The sequence below is a fragment of the Pseudonaja textilis genome, chromosome 4, assembly GCF_049901715.1.
Source record: "Pseudonaja textilis isolate UNSWEBS1 chromosome 4, rPseTex1.2, whole genome shotgun sequence".
Classification (NCBI taxonomy): domain Eukaryota; kingdom Metazoa; phylum Chordata; class Lepidosauria; order Squamata; family Elapidae; genus Pseudonaja; species Pseudonaja textilis.
Window position 1 is genome coordinate 64,652,320 of NC_141993.1, and position 19,925 is coordinate 64,672,244.

General features: G+C 35.5%; 1 protein-coding gene across 3 annotated transcripts in view; it reads left to right on the forward strand.

Moving 5' to 3' along the window:
* The window catches only part of U2SURP (U2 snRNP associated SURP domain containing), a 44,521-nt gene that overhangs the window by 10,115 nt on the left and 14,481 nt on the right, over positions 1–19,925 (forward strand). The window contains exons 4-16 of one of the 3 annotated variants that reach the window (XM_026701575.2): positions 1,891–2,005; positions 2,371–2,504; positions 4,949–5,023; positions 5,771–5,838; positions 9,985–10,079; positions 10,155–10,187; positions 10,274–10,356; positions 11,784–11,949; positions 12,962–13,173; positions 14,839–14,882; positions 18,985–19,089; positions 19,280–19,346; positions 19,502–19,665. In XM_026701575.2, the coding sequence (XP_026557360.1) occupies positions 1,891–2,005; positions 2,371–2,504; positions 4,949–5,023; positions 5,771–5,838; positions 9,985–10,079; positions 10,155–10,187; positions 10,274–10,356; positions 11,784–11,949; positions 12,962–13,173; positions 14,839–14,882; positions 18,985–19,089; positions 19,280–19,346; positions 19,502–19,665 (1,361 nt within the window). The remainder of the gene's footprint in view (positions 1–1,890; positions 2,006–2,370; positions 2,505–4,948; positions 5,024–5,770; positions 5,839–9,984; positions 10,080–10,154; positions 10,188–10,273; positions 10,357–11,783; positions 11,950–12,961; positions 13,174–14,838; positions 14,883–18,984; positions 19,090–19,279; positions 19,347–19,501; positions 19,666–19,925) is intronic. The other 2 variants (XM_087933282.1, XM_087933281.1) reach the window with 2 other exon arrangements.

A 19,925-nucleotide genomic window follows, 5' to 3' on the forward strand; every position in this document is an offset into this window, starting at 1 on the left:
AATCTCAGAATTTGTTGTCAGTTAGAAAGAACATCTTATCTGGCTGAGTATATGTGTGGCAGGATAGCAGAGAGCAATAGAAAAATTTACTTATTGTTTTTCTTCCTAGACTATTATCAGTTAGAACACTTTATTACGTAGTCCTTCCCCCCCAAAAAAGGAAAAGGAAGATTTTATAAGAGCATGGATTGGCTTTGTGAAATATGTTCTGTTCCTTCCTTTCAAATTTTCTCCCTTTTGTTGAGAGAAAAGTGAATTTTTATTATAGTCACAGACCAGTGTTACAAATAAAAGCATTAAAAACAGCAACAATAATAAAATAAAATTTTAAAAAATAATATATCGCGATTAGTGATGGATTATTAGTAGGCATTAGGGTCTGCCTTATTTGCATACAATATAACAAAATTTGTACTTTGTACTGTACTTTATACTGTTATAACAGAAGCTATACATAAAAGAGATCAGCATCTCCTGCGCGTTTTATTAGATGAGGTGTTATAAACTGAGTCCATGCAGTTTCAATGGACCTTGTCCACAGGGGCACAATTTATTTGTTTATAAAATTTATTGGCCTCCCATCTTACCATAGGATAACTCTGGGTGGCTTACAGTTGTAAATACACAATTAAAACATAAATAATTAAAATCAGACATTAAAACCTAAGGATACATTGGGAGAGCAGAAGTGAAGTTGGAGGAGGTAGAATCTATTATTATTTGATCAACTACCTGCACTATGCTGTTACCCCACTGGGGTCCCAAGCCAATTGGCAGAGTCATGTCTTTAGGCCCTTAAAAAAGGATAGGACGGTTGATGCCAACCTCACATCAGGGGGCAAGGTATTCCAGAGGGCAGGAGCAATTTCCTCTTGGACCTCACCAGCTGGAATAATTGGGCAGACAGGACCAGCAGCATGCCTCTGCCGGCACAAGTGGGATGGGTCGATCCCAGTGGAGTGAGATGGTGGCTCATATGGTATTTTTTTGTATTGTCCCTCCAAATATTGCTATGGGAAGTGCATTGAAGCACACTAAAGTTAATGCCCTTTGGATTTTAGAGACAGTTGTACAATATAAGTATTTCACTGCTTTAAAAGGGAGAGTTGAGAGGAAAGCAATTGCTATGCTTGTTTCTGATTTTGGTTAAAATGAATCTAAAGGGTTTATTTTTAAAACTGAGTTAAGATTGTCAAAATTATTGAATCTAACTGCTAGGAGATAAAATATGTACTGTATCAGTATATTTATTATTAGCTAGTTAAATAGTTTGTGATATACTTACCCTAAAGTGGACCAATTCAAGTTTTATCTTCAGATTGCAATATGCTTGAATGGGAAGATTACATGTTCTAATTCATTATCATATTTTTTATTCTCAGTAGTGTAGTCATTATAAAAAACTTTGAATTGGAACAAATTTCCTGGGAACCAAGTTTGTTTTTATTTAAATTTAGCAAATGATAACATGCCATGTTCATATTTGTAGAGAGTTGAAATAAAGTATTTGATTAGGAGAAATAAGCATATTGATTGTATTAAGCACATTGAATATTGTTTAAATGTTAAACTCAAATAAACTCAAACCTTAGTGGCACATTATTTTCATTAGTCTCCTTTACAAGTCACAAATGCTTCTTTTATTTAAATTCAAAGGAAAAATGTTCAAGGCAAGCACCCTCCTTAGGGGCAACATTTGAAAATTAAATGAAGCCTTAGAAATATATTTGATAAAAGTAGTCTTTTCCATGCAGCTACTTGTATTATTTGAAAACTTAGTGTTGCTCATAGGTTCCTGCAGATGTCTGGAATAAGTTATGAATAGGAAGCTGGATGTTGCTGATGGCTTCATTAATGCTGATAATTTGTGTAACATTTCGGTTACTATAGGAGGATGAAAAGGCAGCTGCAGAAATATATGAAGAATTCCTTGCTGCATTTGAAGGAAGTGATGGCAATAAAGTAAAAACATTTGTTAGAGGAGGTATTGTTAATGCCTCTAAAGGTAAGGCTTCTTACAATATTATCCAGGAAAGAAATTAGATTCAAAGATTTATTTTGAATAAAATATTAAATTTTACTTAATTTGTGGTGACTTCAGATTTGTATTTCAGATAGATTACAGTAATGGGCTTAAGGTGCTGTTATATTGTTAATTGTTCTTATATGAACACATCATCTCAATTTTTCCTGGAAGAGGTCTTTCTAGTAAATAGATTAATTTTAAAAGTTTGACTAAGATATGAGCAGAGGTGTTTTTTTTAAAGGGCAGCTTTGAACATGGTCAAACCTGTATGTCCACTTAAATTGGTTTTTTTGACATTTGGTACTGTTTAATTTTTTAATTTTTTATGTTGTTTGATTCATCAGAACATGACACAGATGAAAAACGAGGAAAAATCTACAAACCTTCATCACGATTTGCAGATCAAAAAAATCAGCAGACTCAGTCATCTTCTAATGAGAGACCGCCATCTCTTCTAGTGATAGAAACCAAAAAACCAGTAAGTTTAGATTTTTTAGAAATATTTGTTACTTCCGTGTTCACGTTTATTGGTTACTTATATAGTTATGTAGTGCTTTTCAGATAAATTTTACAAAGCAAGCTCAGAGAGCCTTTGAATCTGTGTTGGCTCTGGTCAATAGCCTGGATTATTCCCTGCAGTTTTCTTAGCAAAATGGGACTCACCATTGCATTATTTCTAGGGCTGAGAGAGTGACTGGCTCAAGATCTCATAGCTGACTTCATGCCTAAGGTGGGACTAGCATTCATGGTCTCCCAGTTTCTAGCCTGCTACTTTAATTATCACGCTGAACTGGGTTTTCATATGAAAATTCTTATCGTGTCAACCAGTGACTTGACATTAACAATGAAATGGTCCATAATCTAACTACCTGTTGCCTTTAATTTTTTAAAATATTATTAGTAAGATATAGAAAGTCTATGCAATCATTCTAGTTGTTATAAAGATAAACTATATTTTCTGGAAAAAAAGGCTTCTGTAGGAATTGGCTGATTTTGCCCTTTTACCGAAAATAAAGGGATAATTCTGGATAGTTCTGGCTACTAGCCAAAACAAAATTTAGATCTGAATTCCTTTTATTCAGCTAATTTTCAGTCCTAGTTAAATAAATAACCAATGTATTTTAATTCCTTGGAAGTCATGGGTTCCAGATTTTGGATACGTTCTATAAATTAGCGCACTTTTGCTACCTGGGTTCATTGTTGCCCTATGATGCATTGTTTCACCCAATTAATGGTTACAGATCTGAAAGTTTTGAACAATGGCAGAACTTTTAATGTACTGGAAAAGTTTTTTAAAAGTTAAGTGAAATATTCAGAGATGTGACCAAATAACCATGTTGAAGTGTTGAAGCACAGTAAAATATTTCAGGAAATATTTTATGACATTTTGTATTATGTTATAAAATGATAATTATGATAATTATGGTAATTTTTGGTCATAAAATATTTTATAAAATTTGCCAAGTAGGAGTCATAGGTTCCAGATTTTGGAAGAATTCTTCTGTTTGAAGAATCTGAATTGAAAATATTTTGCCCTATGATGTGCACTGTTTTGCCTAGTTAAAGATTACAACCATGAGAGTTTTAGTTATATACTAGACAATGTGTGCCTCCTTTCAGAGGGTCACCTTTTCAAGAATATTTCTTTACCAGATTCTATGTTTTCAACAGTGGCAGAACTTCTAATGTACTGCCTTCACTGAAAAAGTTGGGATACATTCAGACATATTTGCCTTAAAAATAGTCTATGTTGAACTGTACAGCAGAGTCAAATATCAGCACAGGAAATCTTTTAGGATATTTTGTATTATGTCATAAACTCTTTTATGATAATATTTATATTATAAAATGTTTTACAAAATTCACCAATATTAATTCCATGGGAATCATGGACCTTGGATTTTGGGTGCATTCTGTAAATTAGGCCATTTCATGTAGCTTGGTTCAAAATGTTTTGCTCTATGGCAGGAGTCGCCAACCTTTTGGACCTCGGGGACCACCAAACTCATATTTTTAAATCCCAAGGAACAATAATATGAATTTTAAAAAAAGATAATATATTTAATATAAAAATTTTAATTAATATAAATTTAATATTAAAAATATTTTAATATAAATATATATATTTAATATAAGAATGCTTATTTAATTATAACAAAACCATAAGACAAGAGCAGGCAGGAGAGATTGAGCTGAGGAGCCTCAGGGCAACTTCCGCTATGAGAAGCAGAGGCAGAAAGGGAGTTTTGCTTTCCTTTGGGGGCAGAGCCCCCCCACTGCCCCTCCAGGGGGCTTCTCAGCAGGCAGTTGCCTGCAGAAGAACTGCCGCCCTCATTAATTGGGGGAGGGGAGGGGAGAAAGTGAGGGCTCCTTTCAGATCCTGGGGGGGAGGATTGAGAGAGCTCAGATCTGCGGGTGAGGAAAAGCTCCAGGATGGTGATGCCGGGGCTCTTCCAGCCTCACCTGGAGACAGGCAAGGAAAGGGGGGAGGCTGGCACCTTCACCTCCCCAAAGAGGAGAGTTGCTTTCCTCCATCAGCCCTCCATCCCCACATCTGCTGCTCCTCGCCTCTCCTGCCCTGGGAGGTGAGCTGGGCACTGCTTCCTCCCCGCCCAACAGCTGCACCCTCAGGAGAGAAACCTGCCCTGGAGCCGGGCAATGGGCGATGCGCTTCTCCCAAGTGCTGCTTCCCTGCCCCCCACCTCATAGAGCCCGCTGGGGGATGAGAGAGACTCCCCCTCCAGCCAAGCTGTCGAGCACTCCTTGAGAGAGACGAGAGAAGCAGCCGGAGTCACTCTCGTCTCTCGAGACCCTAGCCGAAGTTTCTGGCGCCACTTCAGTGAGAGAGACAACAGTTTGCAGGGGGGGATTTAGCGTCAGCAGAACTAGGGTTGACTCCGGCTGCTTCTCTCTGCACTACAGACGCGGCAGGACACGAAGGGCTGCCTTGGCGCCACCAGCTGCCGCAAATATACCACAACGAAGGGAGATGCAAATGTGAGTAGCGCTTCTTCCAGCCACCACCACTTCGGCCAGCTTGTGCCCCCCCCCATAACAGCACCATTACCTCATTCCAGCCACCATGGGCCGGTCCCATATTCCAGAGCTGTAGTCATCCGGGTGGAGGAGCTGCTCCGGGATGACCAAAGGACCAGTCCTGTGATTACTACAGCTCTGGAATATGGGATCAACTTTCCCACCAACGTCAGCAAGCTACCCCGGGGCGGATTTCCCTCCCCCGCTGTTGATCTTACCTTCCAGTTCCAGCTCGCATGGCTCTCTACTCAGTCTCAAGGTAAGATTTGCGTTCGGCTGAAGGGTGGGGGTCAGCGGGTGGGCGGGCCACGTGGGTGGAGCAGTCTTGTTTTCCTGTGTGGCCCAATGGGGGGGCATTTCTCTGTGGACCACCAAATTTTTTCCATGGCCCACCAGTGGTCCACGGCCCACTGGTTGGCGACCACTGCTCTATGGTATATGTAGATTGGTAGTGGTGAAAGGAAAGGAATTTTGATTATTGAATGTTGATTTTTGATATTGCCTTGGCATTTGTATATTTGCAATAAATGGGTGCAACAACTTAATAAGCTTAATAATACAGTTTTAACTGTATTACTTTTACGTATATGTTTTCTTACCCCTTCCTTTTTTCAGAATGGATTTTCAATCCATTTAAATAACTTATATTGATAGAAATTTTAAAATAGTAATCATGTACATAATTAAATAGTTTTCAAATTGTTTCAGCCTTTGAAGAAGGGGGAAAAAGAAAAGAAAAAGAGCAATTTGGAGCTTTTTAAAGAAGAACTAAAACAGTGAGTATTTTATTCATAGATTAAAAGTTGCAAAAGTAGATTATTTTTGGTGTATGTAAAGGATTTTTTTGATAATATGTTCCTCCATTTTGGGAATGAAAAACAATTGTTTCTTTGTCTTTCATGTCTCGGTTTTTCTTTAGTTCTTTTTGCTTCAGCAATGGATAATGGCATTAATGGGCAAATGCACTTATAGAAAACAAAAAAATTGAATAATTAGGTAGCAAATATGATAAGAGGTTGCTTAAAGCATCTCTACTTGATTATTAAGAAATCAGCTGCAGCTATCTTTAATTAGTGGAATCAAGCTGTGCTCATTGTGAGTATTGGATTGCAAATTTAGTTCCATATCCTTCAAAATTTATAGACAAGCTTCAGAGATCTTCAAAAAGATTATCACTTCCAGAGTACAAATTCTAATTCAAATTCAAAGTATTTCTCTGTCCTGTAACAAATCCATCAGATGATGTAGGAAGATTATCTAGCCCTGATAGAACTTTCTGTGATCTCCAAAGAAGTTTTGACATTTTACTAATTCCCCAAATCTCCACATATAACAAGAATTTTCCAAAATATTTTTTTCTTAGCAAGTCCCTTATTGTAAGTTTCACTTTTTCTCACTGGTTCTATGCAGAAAATAAAATAATTGTTATTTCAGGAGAACTTCAGGAGAACTTAATTACTTGAAAAGTAATCAAGAATCCTTTGGAGAAGACTGGCAGTTTTCTCCTTCTGGTTCATATAATTCTCCTTATGGGAATAAGATATCAGACCTTTCAAACCCCAGACACAAGCCTAAGCATCTTTTAATATTTCAGTAGTGGTTCTTGGAGGAATCTTACTCTTAATCCCTAGATTCTTCATGAAAATAACTGAAGTTGTTTGCATTACAGTGTGTTCAATAGACAGCACTTACAGTCTCTTTTTCAAAACTTTATGCTGAATGTACAGTGATCTAGTAGCAGTCATTGCCTTATTGATACAGTTATCCTTTATTTACTTGGGATTATGGTTTCTTCAGAATCAATAATATTTTTAATATTAAACAGCTAAAAATATGGTATCTAAGAATGGGGGATGAATAATATGTGGTTTTATTGATTTCAATTTTATCTGTCTTAAAATTATTTCCTGAATGAACTACTGATATAGTTCTAGCATAGAAAGATGTACTAGTTCTCTAAAATCTCTTGCGAAAGGTTCATTAATTGGAGTAGGAAAAACAAAAAGATTGCACAAAGGTAAAAAGTTATATGGAGGGAATTTTTTTTTTTGAAATGTCTCAAATATTATGTGCTCTACTATCAGGCGTCTGTCTGCTGTTTTGTATTATTTTGTATTATTCAGGCTACTCATCTAGATAGATTTTTTTTCCAGCTCTGATAGGGCTTTCCTTATTTTGATGCTTTCTTTGATTCTTTAGAAAGCCATCTTTTAAAACTTCCAGCTTATATCTTTCTGCTCTCAAAATGACATTTTTAATAATCTCATATATCTGAAGGGTAATAAACAACTGTTTTATTAATTAGGAAACTGCACAAGAGAGAATGTCCTCTAGACTTTAATAATATTATTTACCAACCTTCTCATCATTTCTGCGCCACAGTCCCCACCCCATTTTTAAAATTATACTTCCATCTAAGCTCCTTGGAACAAGTAATTCCACATACATCCATTGGATAGAAGTTTGCTTTATGAGTCTTAATTCCCGGGCAGTTTTTTTTTTAAAAAAAATGCTATATAGTGCTGTATTTTTAGTGAGTACTTAGTGACATTTTCAATTTTTACCATCTTAGGGTTACTCTCAAAAAGTGTATTTTCTATTTTTACAACTGTCTAATGATGCAAATTATTTTTCTGCCTCAAGCTCAGCTGTCAGATTGGATAAGACAGCAATACTTTCATCTAAGTTACAATATAATTCAGCCTGCCAGGCAGTAAAGGGGAGATATAATTTGTAGTGGGTATCTCAAACTGAAAGGAAGTTTTTATAGTGAGTAGTAATATTTTGTTTCTTTGAGATAGCTTTATCCATGGCTTAAATCTGGATCCTCAAACTCTTCAGGTCATCAGCACTTTTATGAAGTTTCAGATTGTTCATCAATCACCAAATATTTATTACATGAAAATAATTTAATAAATACTATTTTGATAAACAGTAATATAAATGGCAGGAGCGGGATGGGGGTAGTCATCCATCCTTGCTCTCCCTGACCTCTTAGCGGCTTTTGATGCCACTGACCATAGGATTCTCCTGGGATGGCTTTGGAGGATGTGAGTGGGAGGCCTTGTGCTGTCTTAGTTCACTTTCAGTCAGTGTTGATAGGAGGGGAGAGATCCAACCCTCGCCCACTGCTTTACAGGGCTCAGTACTCTTTCCACTCCTGTTCAACATTTATATGAAACTGCTGGGTCACCATGGACTGAGGTATCTCCAATATGCTGATGATACTCAGCTGTATGTCTTGGCCCGTGGTGAGTTAAGTGTTGCTGTGTCCTCCCTCTCGCAGTGCCTGGAGGCTGTTAGAGGCTGGAGGGGGAGCAACAGGTTGAAACTAAACCCTTGCAAGACCAAGTGGCTCTGGGTCTGGGGTTCATTGGTTCAGGGAGAATTACCACCTTTAGTCTTGGATGGGGTGGCACTACCCCAAACAGACCCTGTGTGTAATCTAGGGCTTTTCCTGGACTCACGACTCCTGTTCGAAGAGCAGGTGGCAGTCGTGGCTAGGACGGCCTTTGCGCAACTACGGGTTGTGCACCAGTTCCCCCCCTTCCTGGATCAGCGGTCCCTACTCACAGTCACTCATGCCCTGGTCACTTCCCATCTTGATTATTGCAACATGCTCTACATAGGGCTGCCCTTGAAGAGCATCCAGAAGCTCCAGTTGGTTCAAAATGCAGCGGCCTGCGTGGTTTTATGCAGACCACGGTGTGCACATGTGTCACCTCTCCTGCAGGAGCTGCATGGTTGCCAATTTGCTTCCGGATGCAATTCAAGGTGCTGGTTGTCATCTTTAAAGCCCTTCATGGCTTGGTCCGGGTTTTCTGAGGAAACATCTCTTGCCAGTGACATCTACCCGACCCATTAGAGTGAGGAGGCAGGGAATGCTGCGGGTCCCACCCCTGAGGAAGATACACCTGGTGGGACCTAGAAGGGCCTTCTCTGTGGTGGCTCCGTCTCTCTGGAACATCATTCCCCCAGAGATTAGAATGCCCCCCTCATTAATACTATTCTGAAAGGCACTGAAGACCTGGTTTTGCCAGCTGGCCCGGGGAACCCAGAAAGGGATGGAACCCATCAAATGGCTAGTGTGATCTGCTGTCATCGGGGTGAGGGGGTGGGAGTTGGTTTTTGTTTTTTGTTTTCCCAAATTTTGTTCTGTTGTACTTTACTAATTTATTTAATTCTTTTTATTAGTTCTTGTTGCTTTTATTTTTATTTTTTGTTTTAAATATGATTTTACATTGTGTAAGCCACCTCGAGTTGCCATAGGCGAATAGGCGGCAATATAAATCAAATAAATAAATAATAAATAGTAATAATAAAGAAGAAAGTATGCATAATTGGTGTGGGAATACTTGGGGATAGTAAAGTAGAAGACAAAGAATTGGAGAAGATCACAAAGTATCAGTATCTGGAAATCAAAATGGAAAGATTATGGGATAAACTGGTCACGGTGGTCCCAGTGGTTATTGGCACACTGGGTGCCATGCCAAAAAATCTTGGGGGGCACTTAGAAAATCTGAGCATTGACAAAATTTCTTCCTGTCAATTACAAAAGACCACCCTGGTTGGATCTGCACATATATTGCTGCATTACAATATCCTAGGTTCTTGGGAGAAACTCGATGCATATAAAGGCCAAAACCAGTTGGCAGCTGTGATTTCACATTTTTGTGTATATAACAATTACAACCTTGAAGACTGTTATTGACCGCTTTGAAGAACCCTGATTAAATAATTTCTTTACATCAGGGTTCTCTAAAGTGGTCAATTTCCAAACTCCAAAGTAGCCTATCTCCAAACTTAGATAGATGTTTTCAAATGGTAAAATAAATTAAATCAATTTGATTTAATTTTTTAAATTATAATGATGACCATTAGAATTGAAACTGCTTACTAGTTTTATAAAATATCTCTTACAGAATTCAAGAAGAGCGTGATGAAAGACATAAAACTAAAGGTAGATTAAGTCGTTTTGAGCCACCTCAGTCAGATTCAGATGGACAACGCCGTTCCAGTAAGTAATCATTGTATTGCAGTATCATAATTCTACAAAAACTTGAAACTAAATAGAATCTGATCTTTCTTTTAGTGGACGCACCTTCAAGAAGAAATAGATCTTCAGGTAGTAATATAGTTTTACAACTTGATTATATGCTTCATTAATTTAAAATGGATGCATTGAATTACATCTTCTTTTCTTTGTTTTAGTACTGGATGATTATGCTCCAGGTTCACATGATGTTGGAGATCCAAGTACAACAAATTTGTATCTTGGAAACATTAATCCCCAGGTAATAATTAGAGTACTTAAAAATATTCATTTCTATGAACTCCATACTTAATTGTTTGTATCATAAGTATGCAAATATTGTACATATTTAGCCATAATGCTTCATATAAATATTTTGGAGAGGAAAGGAATTTTGATAATGCTTTATATAAAAATCATAACTCCAATTAGTGGTTGAATAAAGATTTTAATCCAGCTTTCAACTATATCTACTATGTATGCATGTTGTGGCTGCAGTTTTTAAATTGAATTAGATAGATAGATAAATGAGTATTTCTATAGAATATCTGTAACCTACTTGCTATGGATTTGACATTAATTTTCTTTGCATCATCAATTCAAAGACAATAAAGATATGATGCAACTTGACTTTATACTGTCACAAGGCTCTTCTTACTCTTTCTGCTCTAATACGTTATATAAAAAGCATTTAGTTATCTCTTAAGGAAAACTACACAATGGAGGAAGAAGTTTTGTTTCCTGCTCTCTCTCTTGACTTGAGCAGCTAATTCTTTTAACTGTTAACTTTAACTGCATGCCTCTATCGTTCCATCTGTAGGTCCATTCCGTACTCATATTCTCACATCTACTTCAGTGCCAACTCTGTTTTAAGTTAACTAGTTACTAGCTACAGTATTGCAGAAATATATAATGTATGCCTAGGGTTACATTTATCTTGTAAGAAATTAAATAGAAAGCTGCTGTGCTGCAAAACAACAGCTTCTAATAACATGTAGATTTGCAGCTAAACCTTTGGCCTAATAGAGATCTTTCCATAAGCATCTGGTTTTGCAATGTCCCCATTTGATAAATAGATATTTTTGATAGAAGCTATGTTATGAGGATACTTACTTAAGAAATTCTAGGGGTTTTAGACTTAGTCTGTTTATGGCTATGTAAAGATTCCAGGCTGATCCTTCTTTTAACTCCATCCTCAGGTTCTGCCACTTCTTCCCCTACACTGGGCCCTAAAAAGGTTATCTACCACAACTGTATAGAATTAACAATTTTCCATGTTCTAAACCAAAGCACTACACTGTAGCTTCAAGTTCATTTGCAGGAATTCATTTGGGTATCATAGAGATCCCAATAGAATTATAGAGAATAGTTGTATTGATGGGGCTTATTCATTGTACTCGGGGTGTGTGTGTGACTAGGCCTGTCAGTTATAGAAGCCATTTTCTATGTAGGCAGCTTTCCCAATTGCTTCTAAGAATTGAGACTGACCCCAAAGCTATTGAGCACTATTGGATTATGAACCATGTTTTATTGCAGTGAGAACAAATCATTACCGTATCTCTGGATCTTGTGATGCTTTTTATCACACCACTCTATTAAAATGGTTTCAGTTTTTTTTCCCTGTTGTACCCACATAATATAGGAGATGCACTCTTTTGAGAAATACCTCATTCTCTTTTCTGTTTCTAGATGAATGAAGAGATGTTATGCCAAGAATTTGGACGTTTTGGGCCTTTGGCAAGTGTGAAAATTATGTGGCCGAGGACTGATGAAGAAAGAGCAAGAGAAAGGAATTGTGGATTTGTTGCCTTCATGAATAGGAGAGATGCTGAACGTGCACTAAAGAATTTAAATGGTACTAAAGGATTGAAATTAATTGCCTATATAAGATATCAGGAGGGACATTGAGGGAGGCAAGATGTTGCAGTGAAAATCATTGTGTGGGGAAGGTTTACTTACTTATCTCTGCTTTGTTATGAAAACCTTAAGTAAAGGTAGTCCTTACCTTTTCAGAATTTTGAACTTAATAAATTAGTAGGTAGTAGATGAATTAATTTATCAGATTGCCTGCTATATTTATATAACTGGATTTTTGCCTCAGAGGAATTTATTTCATATTTAGTTCCTTATTTTTATTTCTACTTATTTGAAAAAAAGAAAATGCCTACTCCAGATTTAGTTCTAATAATAGTATTTGAATGATTTGAAATCCAGTTATTGCAATCATGTATTTGTAGCATGTCAACAAAGTCCTATGTCCATTTTTACATTCGATAAAATATCTTTATGTGAGAACTGATCTTTGGAAGTTGTAGTGTTTAATTACTCCAAGTACTCCTTGACTTACAACAGTTCATTTCATGACCGTTCAAAGTTACAGTGGCACTGAAAAAAGTGATTTATAACCATTTTTCATACTTTCGTACTCATTGCAGCATCCCCACGGTCGTATGATCAAAATTCAGGTGCTTGGCAACTGATTCATATTTATGATGGTTTCAGTATCCCAGGGTCATGTGATCAGCTTTTGCAGCCTTTTGATGAGCAATGGGGAATCCAGATTCACTTAGCCGTGTTACTAATTTAATAAATGCAACAATTCACTTATTAACTGCGGCTAGAAAATTCATAAAATAGGGCAAACTCATTTAATAAATGTTTCACTTACAACATAAATTTTGGGGTCAATTTTGGTCATAACTTGGCACTACCTGTACAGTATCCTTAGACAGATATCTTTAAAAATTAAGACTGAATTTGTTTCTGTTGCATGATATATGGTAGACAACAGTGAGCTTCTGTATGAGGACCTATTTTCATTGAAACACTGATAATGTCGTTTCTAAATCAGTACAATTCTTCCCCAGGCAAGATGATCATGTCTTTTGAAATGAAATTGGGCTGGGGCAAAGCTGTTCCTATTCCTCCTCATCCGATATATATTCCTCCTTCAATGATGGAACATACCCTTCCACCACCTCCTTCGGGCCTGCCATTTAATGCTCAGCCCAGAGAGAGACTGAAGAACCCTAATGCTCCAATGTTACCACCACCTAAAAACAAGGAAGATTTTGAGAAGGTAAAAAGTTACCCAGGGCCGTACATTTTCTGTACGATAGCATTTGTAACTCTGTGATAGAATTTTGCTTAAATGTTCCCTGCCTTAGTTTAATGAGCCTCATCCCCTTGTCATATTTGGGCTACATAATTGGGCTTTGTTTTTAATTGCACTTTTAAAACTGGCCACCATGTGTTTTCCCCCTCCACACTCCCTGGTTTTTTTCTCCTCTGTCCCCCTTTTGTTAGCTGCCAGATTTGCAATCTCTAAATTAATCTTTTTAAAGGTTACATTTAAATTCAGCCAGATTGATTAATTAGGATGAGCTCACATGTTTCTATGTAAAAAGCTATTTCAGACATTAAATCAGTTGTTCAGAATAACTTTCAGGATAGTTAAAGGATTTTTTTAAACAAATGGTAAGTAACTCTTAAACACAAGTGATATCACATTGTTTTAATACTTTCATGAAGTTTCTTAGGTTTGAAAGGGTTAAGAACTAATGGCCAGTACAAATATAACAAATAAGCTACAGGATTGCTTCCTTCTTTTTAATCATCTTGCCTTTCTCAGGCAAGTTTTAGTTTTGGACTGCAAAAATTTAGTGCTGGGTTTAACATAGTTAAGTGTTTCTTGGGCAGTGACAATAATTGTGGTGAAAACCTCTCAGACTGTTCCCCGTCGCATTCTCTAAATCCTGGTTTCCTAGCAGGATTCGAAATCTGGTAAGCCACAACCTTGGTTAGCTTAAAGTATTGCCACTCTCAGTGTGATGCTTAACTGTGGTTAAAAACAGTAGAGCTATCAGATCCTCTGAAAAAGCTCCTTTGGAACACATGGGAGCTATATGAAGCTCCTCTTTCCAAATCATCAAAGTGCCACTGCATTTTTCCAGTCTCATGCAACTGTTTTGCAAGCAGTTCCCAGCTGTTTTCTGGCTGTGCATGCACTTCTTTGATGATTCAAAAAGATGTGATTTGTATAGGATCCCAAAAAATTCCAAATCACTGCTTTCAAAAGATTTAAACAGCTGTAAAAACCAACAATAAAAGCTGGAAGAAGTGAGTCTCCAGAAAGGAGGGGATGGAAAGTTAGAGTATTTAATACCATACCCTGATCACATAAACATGGTGGAAACACCACAAATGTTAGCTTGCATGGGACTCATTTAATAAATAGAAAATATGATTCCATTTTCTGTATATGCCTTCATCTGGCAAGCCCCTTCATATGCATGTGGTGGGTTTGTCTATGTACATTGAGGCTTTTATTTTTTTAAAATAGCTTTTCTGTGCTGCATGTGTAACTTGTTTCACAAGTTGAAGATGTTAAAAATAGCAATTGATGCAGTAAAGGGGAAATTGCTATTGAGAAAAGTAAAAGCCCTACGTCTACACATGGATATCTGTGCCTAATCCTATGGGCTGTTACCAGTATAGTATCTATTCAGTGCATTGATGTACATTCTATTTGGAATGTCCTATTTGCAATTTGTGAACTTTTTGTGGTTCACTACACACAATAATTTGCTATGTAATTGCATAGTCTATAACTTTGCAGCAGTGATTGCCTGCAAAACATGTGATAGATGTGTAGTATTTTCAATGCATATGTATTTTTTGCTTGTTACTTGTTAACAATACTCACATATTCTATGTTTATTATCTGATGTGACTTCATATACAGACTCTGTCGCAAGCCATAGTCAAAGTGGTTATCCCAACAGAAAGGTACATGTTTTTCTTTATTATTACTGATCTAAATATAGCAACTATCCCATTTGGAATTTTATATAAATTGTGATGTTGAGGAAAAGTTTAGTCTTGACTGAGCAATGGTTGCTTTGTAGGTGTGATAATGTATATTAAACTGACTTTTACTAGTATTTCAGTTTCGTTGTAGGATTAAATGAAATGAAGTTGGAATTATTTTAGTAGATAGCTACAAAGAAAGCCTAGGTTTTCTCAATTGTATGCCTTAAAAATGTTTTAGATTGTACTTTTCACTGTGTCTGGGTAGCATACAGGACCATATTACTGTGACCAGTCACTATAAAGTAGATCTACAGTTGTCATGTTTTAAAAAGGTGGCCTGTTGGATGTCAGTAAAAATCAGTGGTTTTAGGCTAAACTATTAGTTTAATGATCAAAAAGGTACATTTATTGCATCAGCATGGGGGTGTGGAGTAGATTTTAATTATATCCAGAATTACAGTAATATCATCTTTGTTATGGGTTAGCATGGTTTTTATCTTGGCTCATTGGTTGATTTGTATGATTGAGGTTTAGATGACAGATTTTTTCTGTAATCTTCTGAAAGCTTTAGCATAATAATTCATAATTACGTTATCTTTCTTTAAATTAAGTGGTGAGAATGTTACGCATATCTAAGTATGGCAGGTATAATTTTCATAATCAGGATATAATTTAGTCTAATGTAATTCAGGGCCAAAGGAGTACAGCATATATCAGGCAAATCCTTGCTCAGCCAAGCATAAAGCTCTTCTGAAACATAGCAACACAAACACTTGTTTAAAATAAACTAGCACAAAAGATTTCCAAATTCTCTTTGACATTGGCCTTGGTGAACAACACCAGCTGAACTGTCTGCGGCAGCGGGGGACCAGGAAAACATCATGGGATGGATTGGGAAAGTATACAATTTTTGACCAGACATTGGTACGATCAGCTCCAATTAATGTGGTTTTATTATAACTGAAAGACTTCTTTTTGTTGGCCAAAATAATGTTTTACAAACTATTATCCTTTTGTTTTATGTTGTTTTTTTATCATAAACATTCATAATGTAACCAAGGCTATACATTTTGAAGATAGAAATGCAAGCATCTTTTCAATGATGCTTTTTTTTTTAAAAAAAGAGAACAATTTTCAGTGCTGAAGAGCTTTGTGATACGACTTACGAGAGCCAAGAGAATGTGTTTGCAAATGTTTCTTTATTTTTGTTGTTGTTTAGGACTGAAAACAAATCTGTTTCAGAAAAGGAATGTTCTAGTTTTGCTCACTGCAGCAATTTAAGAGTCCAGTGATGGAAAATATTTATCTGTATATCAATACATACATTTGTGAAACCCCTATTTGGAAACCTGTTGCAGTGGATGAGAATTCCTGTTGTATTAAATCATTTTATGTCATTTGTGTAATAGTGTCATTACACCAATGAAATAAAATGATTTTTGTAATGACATCATGTGAATGATGTACATTCTAATTTATAGACAATTGTAAATAACAACTGATTTCCCCCACATTCGGTCTGTTAAATTGACGTTTCACTTTATTGTTGAATTTAAATGGTTTTGGATGTTTCAACATACTGACAATGTGTTTTGGAAATAGTGAAAAGAGAAGGATAAGCCCATTGAGTTCTCTGGTGTCATTATTTAGGATTGTAAATTTAGTGGGCTTAAAGAAGAGGAGGGAAATTTATCTTTGGAATTCATGAATTTGTTCATGCCGCTTATTTTCATTGTGTTTCTTTGCATTATTTATAGGATGCATTCTGTCAAGATGTCCTGGCTTAAAAATAGGATAAGAAAAAAAAAGTAAAAATACATTAAGATAAAATGCAGGAATAAAACAGCTTCAGTTAAGACAATCAAATTTAAAAAGAAATAAAACAACACATTTTGAAAGATAGAATCAAACTAAAATAATTCTGTACCTCTTTTTTTGATGGAGAAGGCATTCTTCAGAAAGAATGTTACCACTAAAAGGGTTTTGTTTTTGTTTACTTATACAACCTCTCATGTCTCATTGGTATGAAAGGAGAGCTTTAGGTGATTTCATATATAAGATAAGTAGTCCTTGAAGTACAAAGAACTATAATCTTAAAATTCAGAACCTGAAATTAAGTTTGCAGGACCATTTTAAAGTACAATTGCCATATGATCAAATAATTCCTCTTAGACTTCTGCAGTGACTAAAATGATCATTATTTGTATATTATGAGCACTAATTTGAAGGATGATGATAGGAAATTAAGAAATAAGTAGAAGGTAACACCTGAAAGGCTACTTTTAGTAATTAATGTTAGCTTTTAATTGTTTAAGGTTAGTCATAGTCATAATTAAAACATGATTTTTCCCCATTCAGTGTTTGTATTATACACTAAAAACAAATGTGCATTTTCTCTGGTTCTTCATGGCAAATTTTATGCACACTTGAAGTTCCTGAAACCCTAAACTTATACATTTGGGATTTATACTTCATATAGTAGTCACAAACTCCTTTTGAATGTGCCAGAGAACCAATATTCTTTCAGTTTGATGCATGTAATACAAGAATGAAATTTGGGTGGGTAAATGGGAATGAGGAGCGTTTATTGTTCTAGTACTTCTTCTATGCTATGAAACTTACCTTTGTATACAACTAAACATCTCAACAAAATGAGTTCTTTATTATGTGCTTAAGAGGACATGTGTAACATAGATTTTTCATACTTTTATTTAGCACCTTTCTTTTATAAGATCAAGAACTTATTTTTAACTTAAAAATTACAGTATATCTAAGTAGCCTACGATACTACTTTTTAGAAAAAAAGCTAAAATAATATTAAGTAATATATGGATCTACTACTTGTAGTTCTCTGAATTGGGGTTAATGAAACTGCTTTCTAAAATAATTTAACTTAAAGAAGTTCACAGAAGAAAAGTACCTTCCTTATTTATGTCTCTCTTAAAAGAGAAGTATGTATGTATGTGAGAAAAAGTTGCTGGTGGAAAGAGAAATTGAGTAACCTGGTTTTAGTTGATTTTCTATTATTCAGGAATTTTTTTCCACCTTACCCATCTTTGGTTGAAGAAAGCTCCTTGATCTTCTAGAAGTAGTTTTGGAAGTATAGTGGTAATGAAAATCTTTTCCTTCTGCGACCTTCTTAATGTTAACTTATCTTTGGATTCAAGTAACTTGCTGAAAATCTGAGAAATCCCCAAATAATAATCTTTAAATTGAATTGTAGTTTTTATTTTTTCTAATGTACAGCTTCAGATATATGAGTGCATTTTGAAATGCTTAATAATGAACACTTTGAATTTCTCAAGTTGTACTCAATAAAGAATACTAAGTATATAGCATATTTAGAGGTCTGTGAGTCAGTTTAACACTAATGACAGCTTTCTTTTCATCAGTTCTTAATGCTTCTGGAGGAAACTTACTCCCTAACGTTGTGTTTGTTAAAAAATACATTGATATCACAATCTTATAGGGAATTCCAGGTGATTAAAGAAGCTGTCAATATATCTGTCAAAATATTGCAGAAACCAAAATTCCTTGGCTATTCTCAGCCCTCCCCGCTCCCGTATTTTTGTTCCTCACATTTATACATAATCAAACAGGATTTTTAACCAATATTTTAATTTTTTACTCAAATACAAAGTCTTATCAAATGTTATGAATGTAATTTTGATCATATTTATATAAAGAAACAGTTAATATGCTATCTTTTATTGCATGCCATTAGTTGTATTCATATTTATAAGAATTATGAATTACTTCACTCCAGAGAGACTTAGCAGCATACAAAATAATACAGTTATCTCAGGTAAAAATAAAAAAACAATGAGATTTTGTACTGAACAAATAATCTAGGAGTTGTAGGACTTCTTTTATACTCATGTTAATAGTGAAGGCCACTGTCCAAATTTATTTTTGACTATGTAAAGTTAGAATAATTGTATACTTTAAAAATTTGGAGCAATGTTCGTAACTATACAGCAAAAATAATCTTTTTTCATTTATAAATGCCTTAGGTGGTACATAGTTTGCATAATGTTAGGTATGAATCAATTTTCCTTTAACTGTGTTGTTGTTGCAGGAACTTGCTTGCATTAATACATCGAATGATAGAATTTGTCGTACGTGAAGGACCTATGTTTGAAGCCATGATCATGAATAGAGAAATCAATAATCCAATGTTCAGGTATTTAATATTTTCATTAGTTCTGTTTTGTAGTATATATTATATAATTGTTGAATTTGTTACATAGAAAATATTGTATTAACAGTTACTTTTTATTTTTATTTTGAAACTTTACAATACTTTTTGCCTTACATTTAGGATGTCTCATTTTTCTTTATAATATTTTGATTCTACTCTGCTTTTTGTTTAGATTTTTATTTGAGAATCAGACTCCAGCCCATGTATACTACAGATGGAAGCTTTATTCAATTCTACAGGTAGGAAATGTTTTTACAACTATTTTAGTATTATTAGGTTAACTGTACTTGCTGGACGACTGGGGAATTTAAAAGAAGAGTGGGATCTTACAAAATTGGAAACAAGATCCAGCACTTGTTTTACCTTATTTAAAATGTTTGTTTTTATTTGTTAGGGTGATGCTCCAACCAAATGGAGGACTGAAGACTTTCGCATGTTTAAAAATGGTTCCTTTTGGAGGCCACCCCCTTTAAATCCATATCTTCATGGGATGTCTGAAGAACAGGAACCTGAAGCATTTGTGGAAGAGCCAAGCAAGAAGGGTGCACTTAAGGAGGAGTAAGCATCTTTAAAGAGCCTAATGTACCTATTTTTTCTCTAGACCTAAAACAGACCATCTACAGCATTCCCCCATATTTAGTAATACCCAATATTCAAATTCCATTATAAGAAGATCTAGTTGTATGTTTTCTTTTTGGAGCAGCATTTCATAATCCCTTAATCAACTTTTTTGGTTGCTGACTAAAGATGGAAGAATATGTTCTTAGTTTCAGTAAAATCAATCTAATACCAGATTGTTTTTAGTTACTTTGATTCTG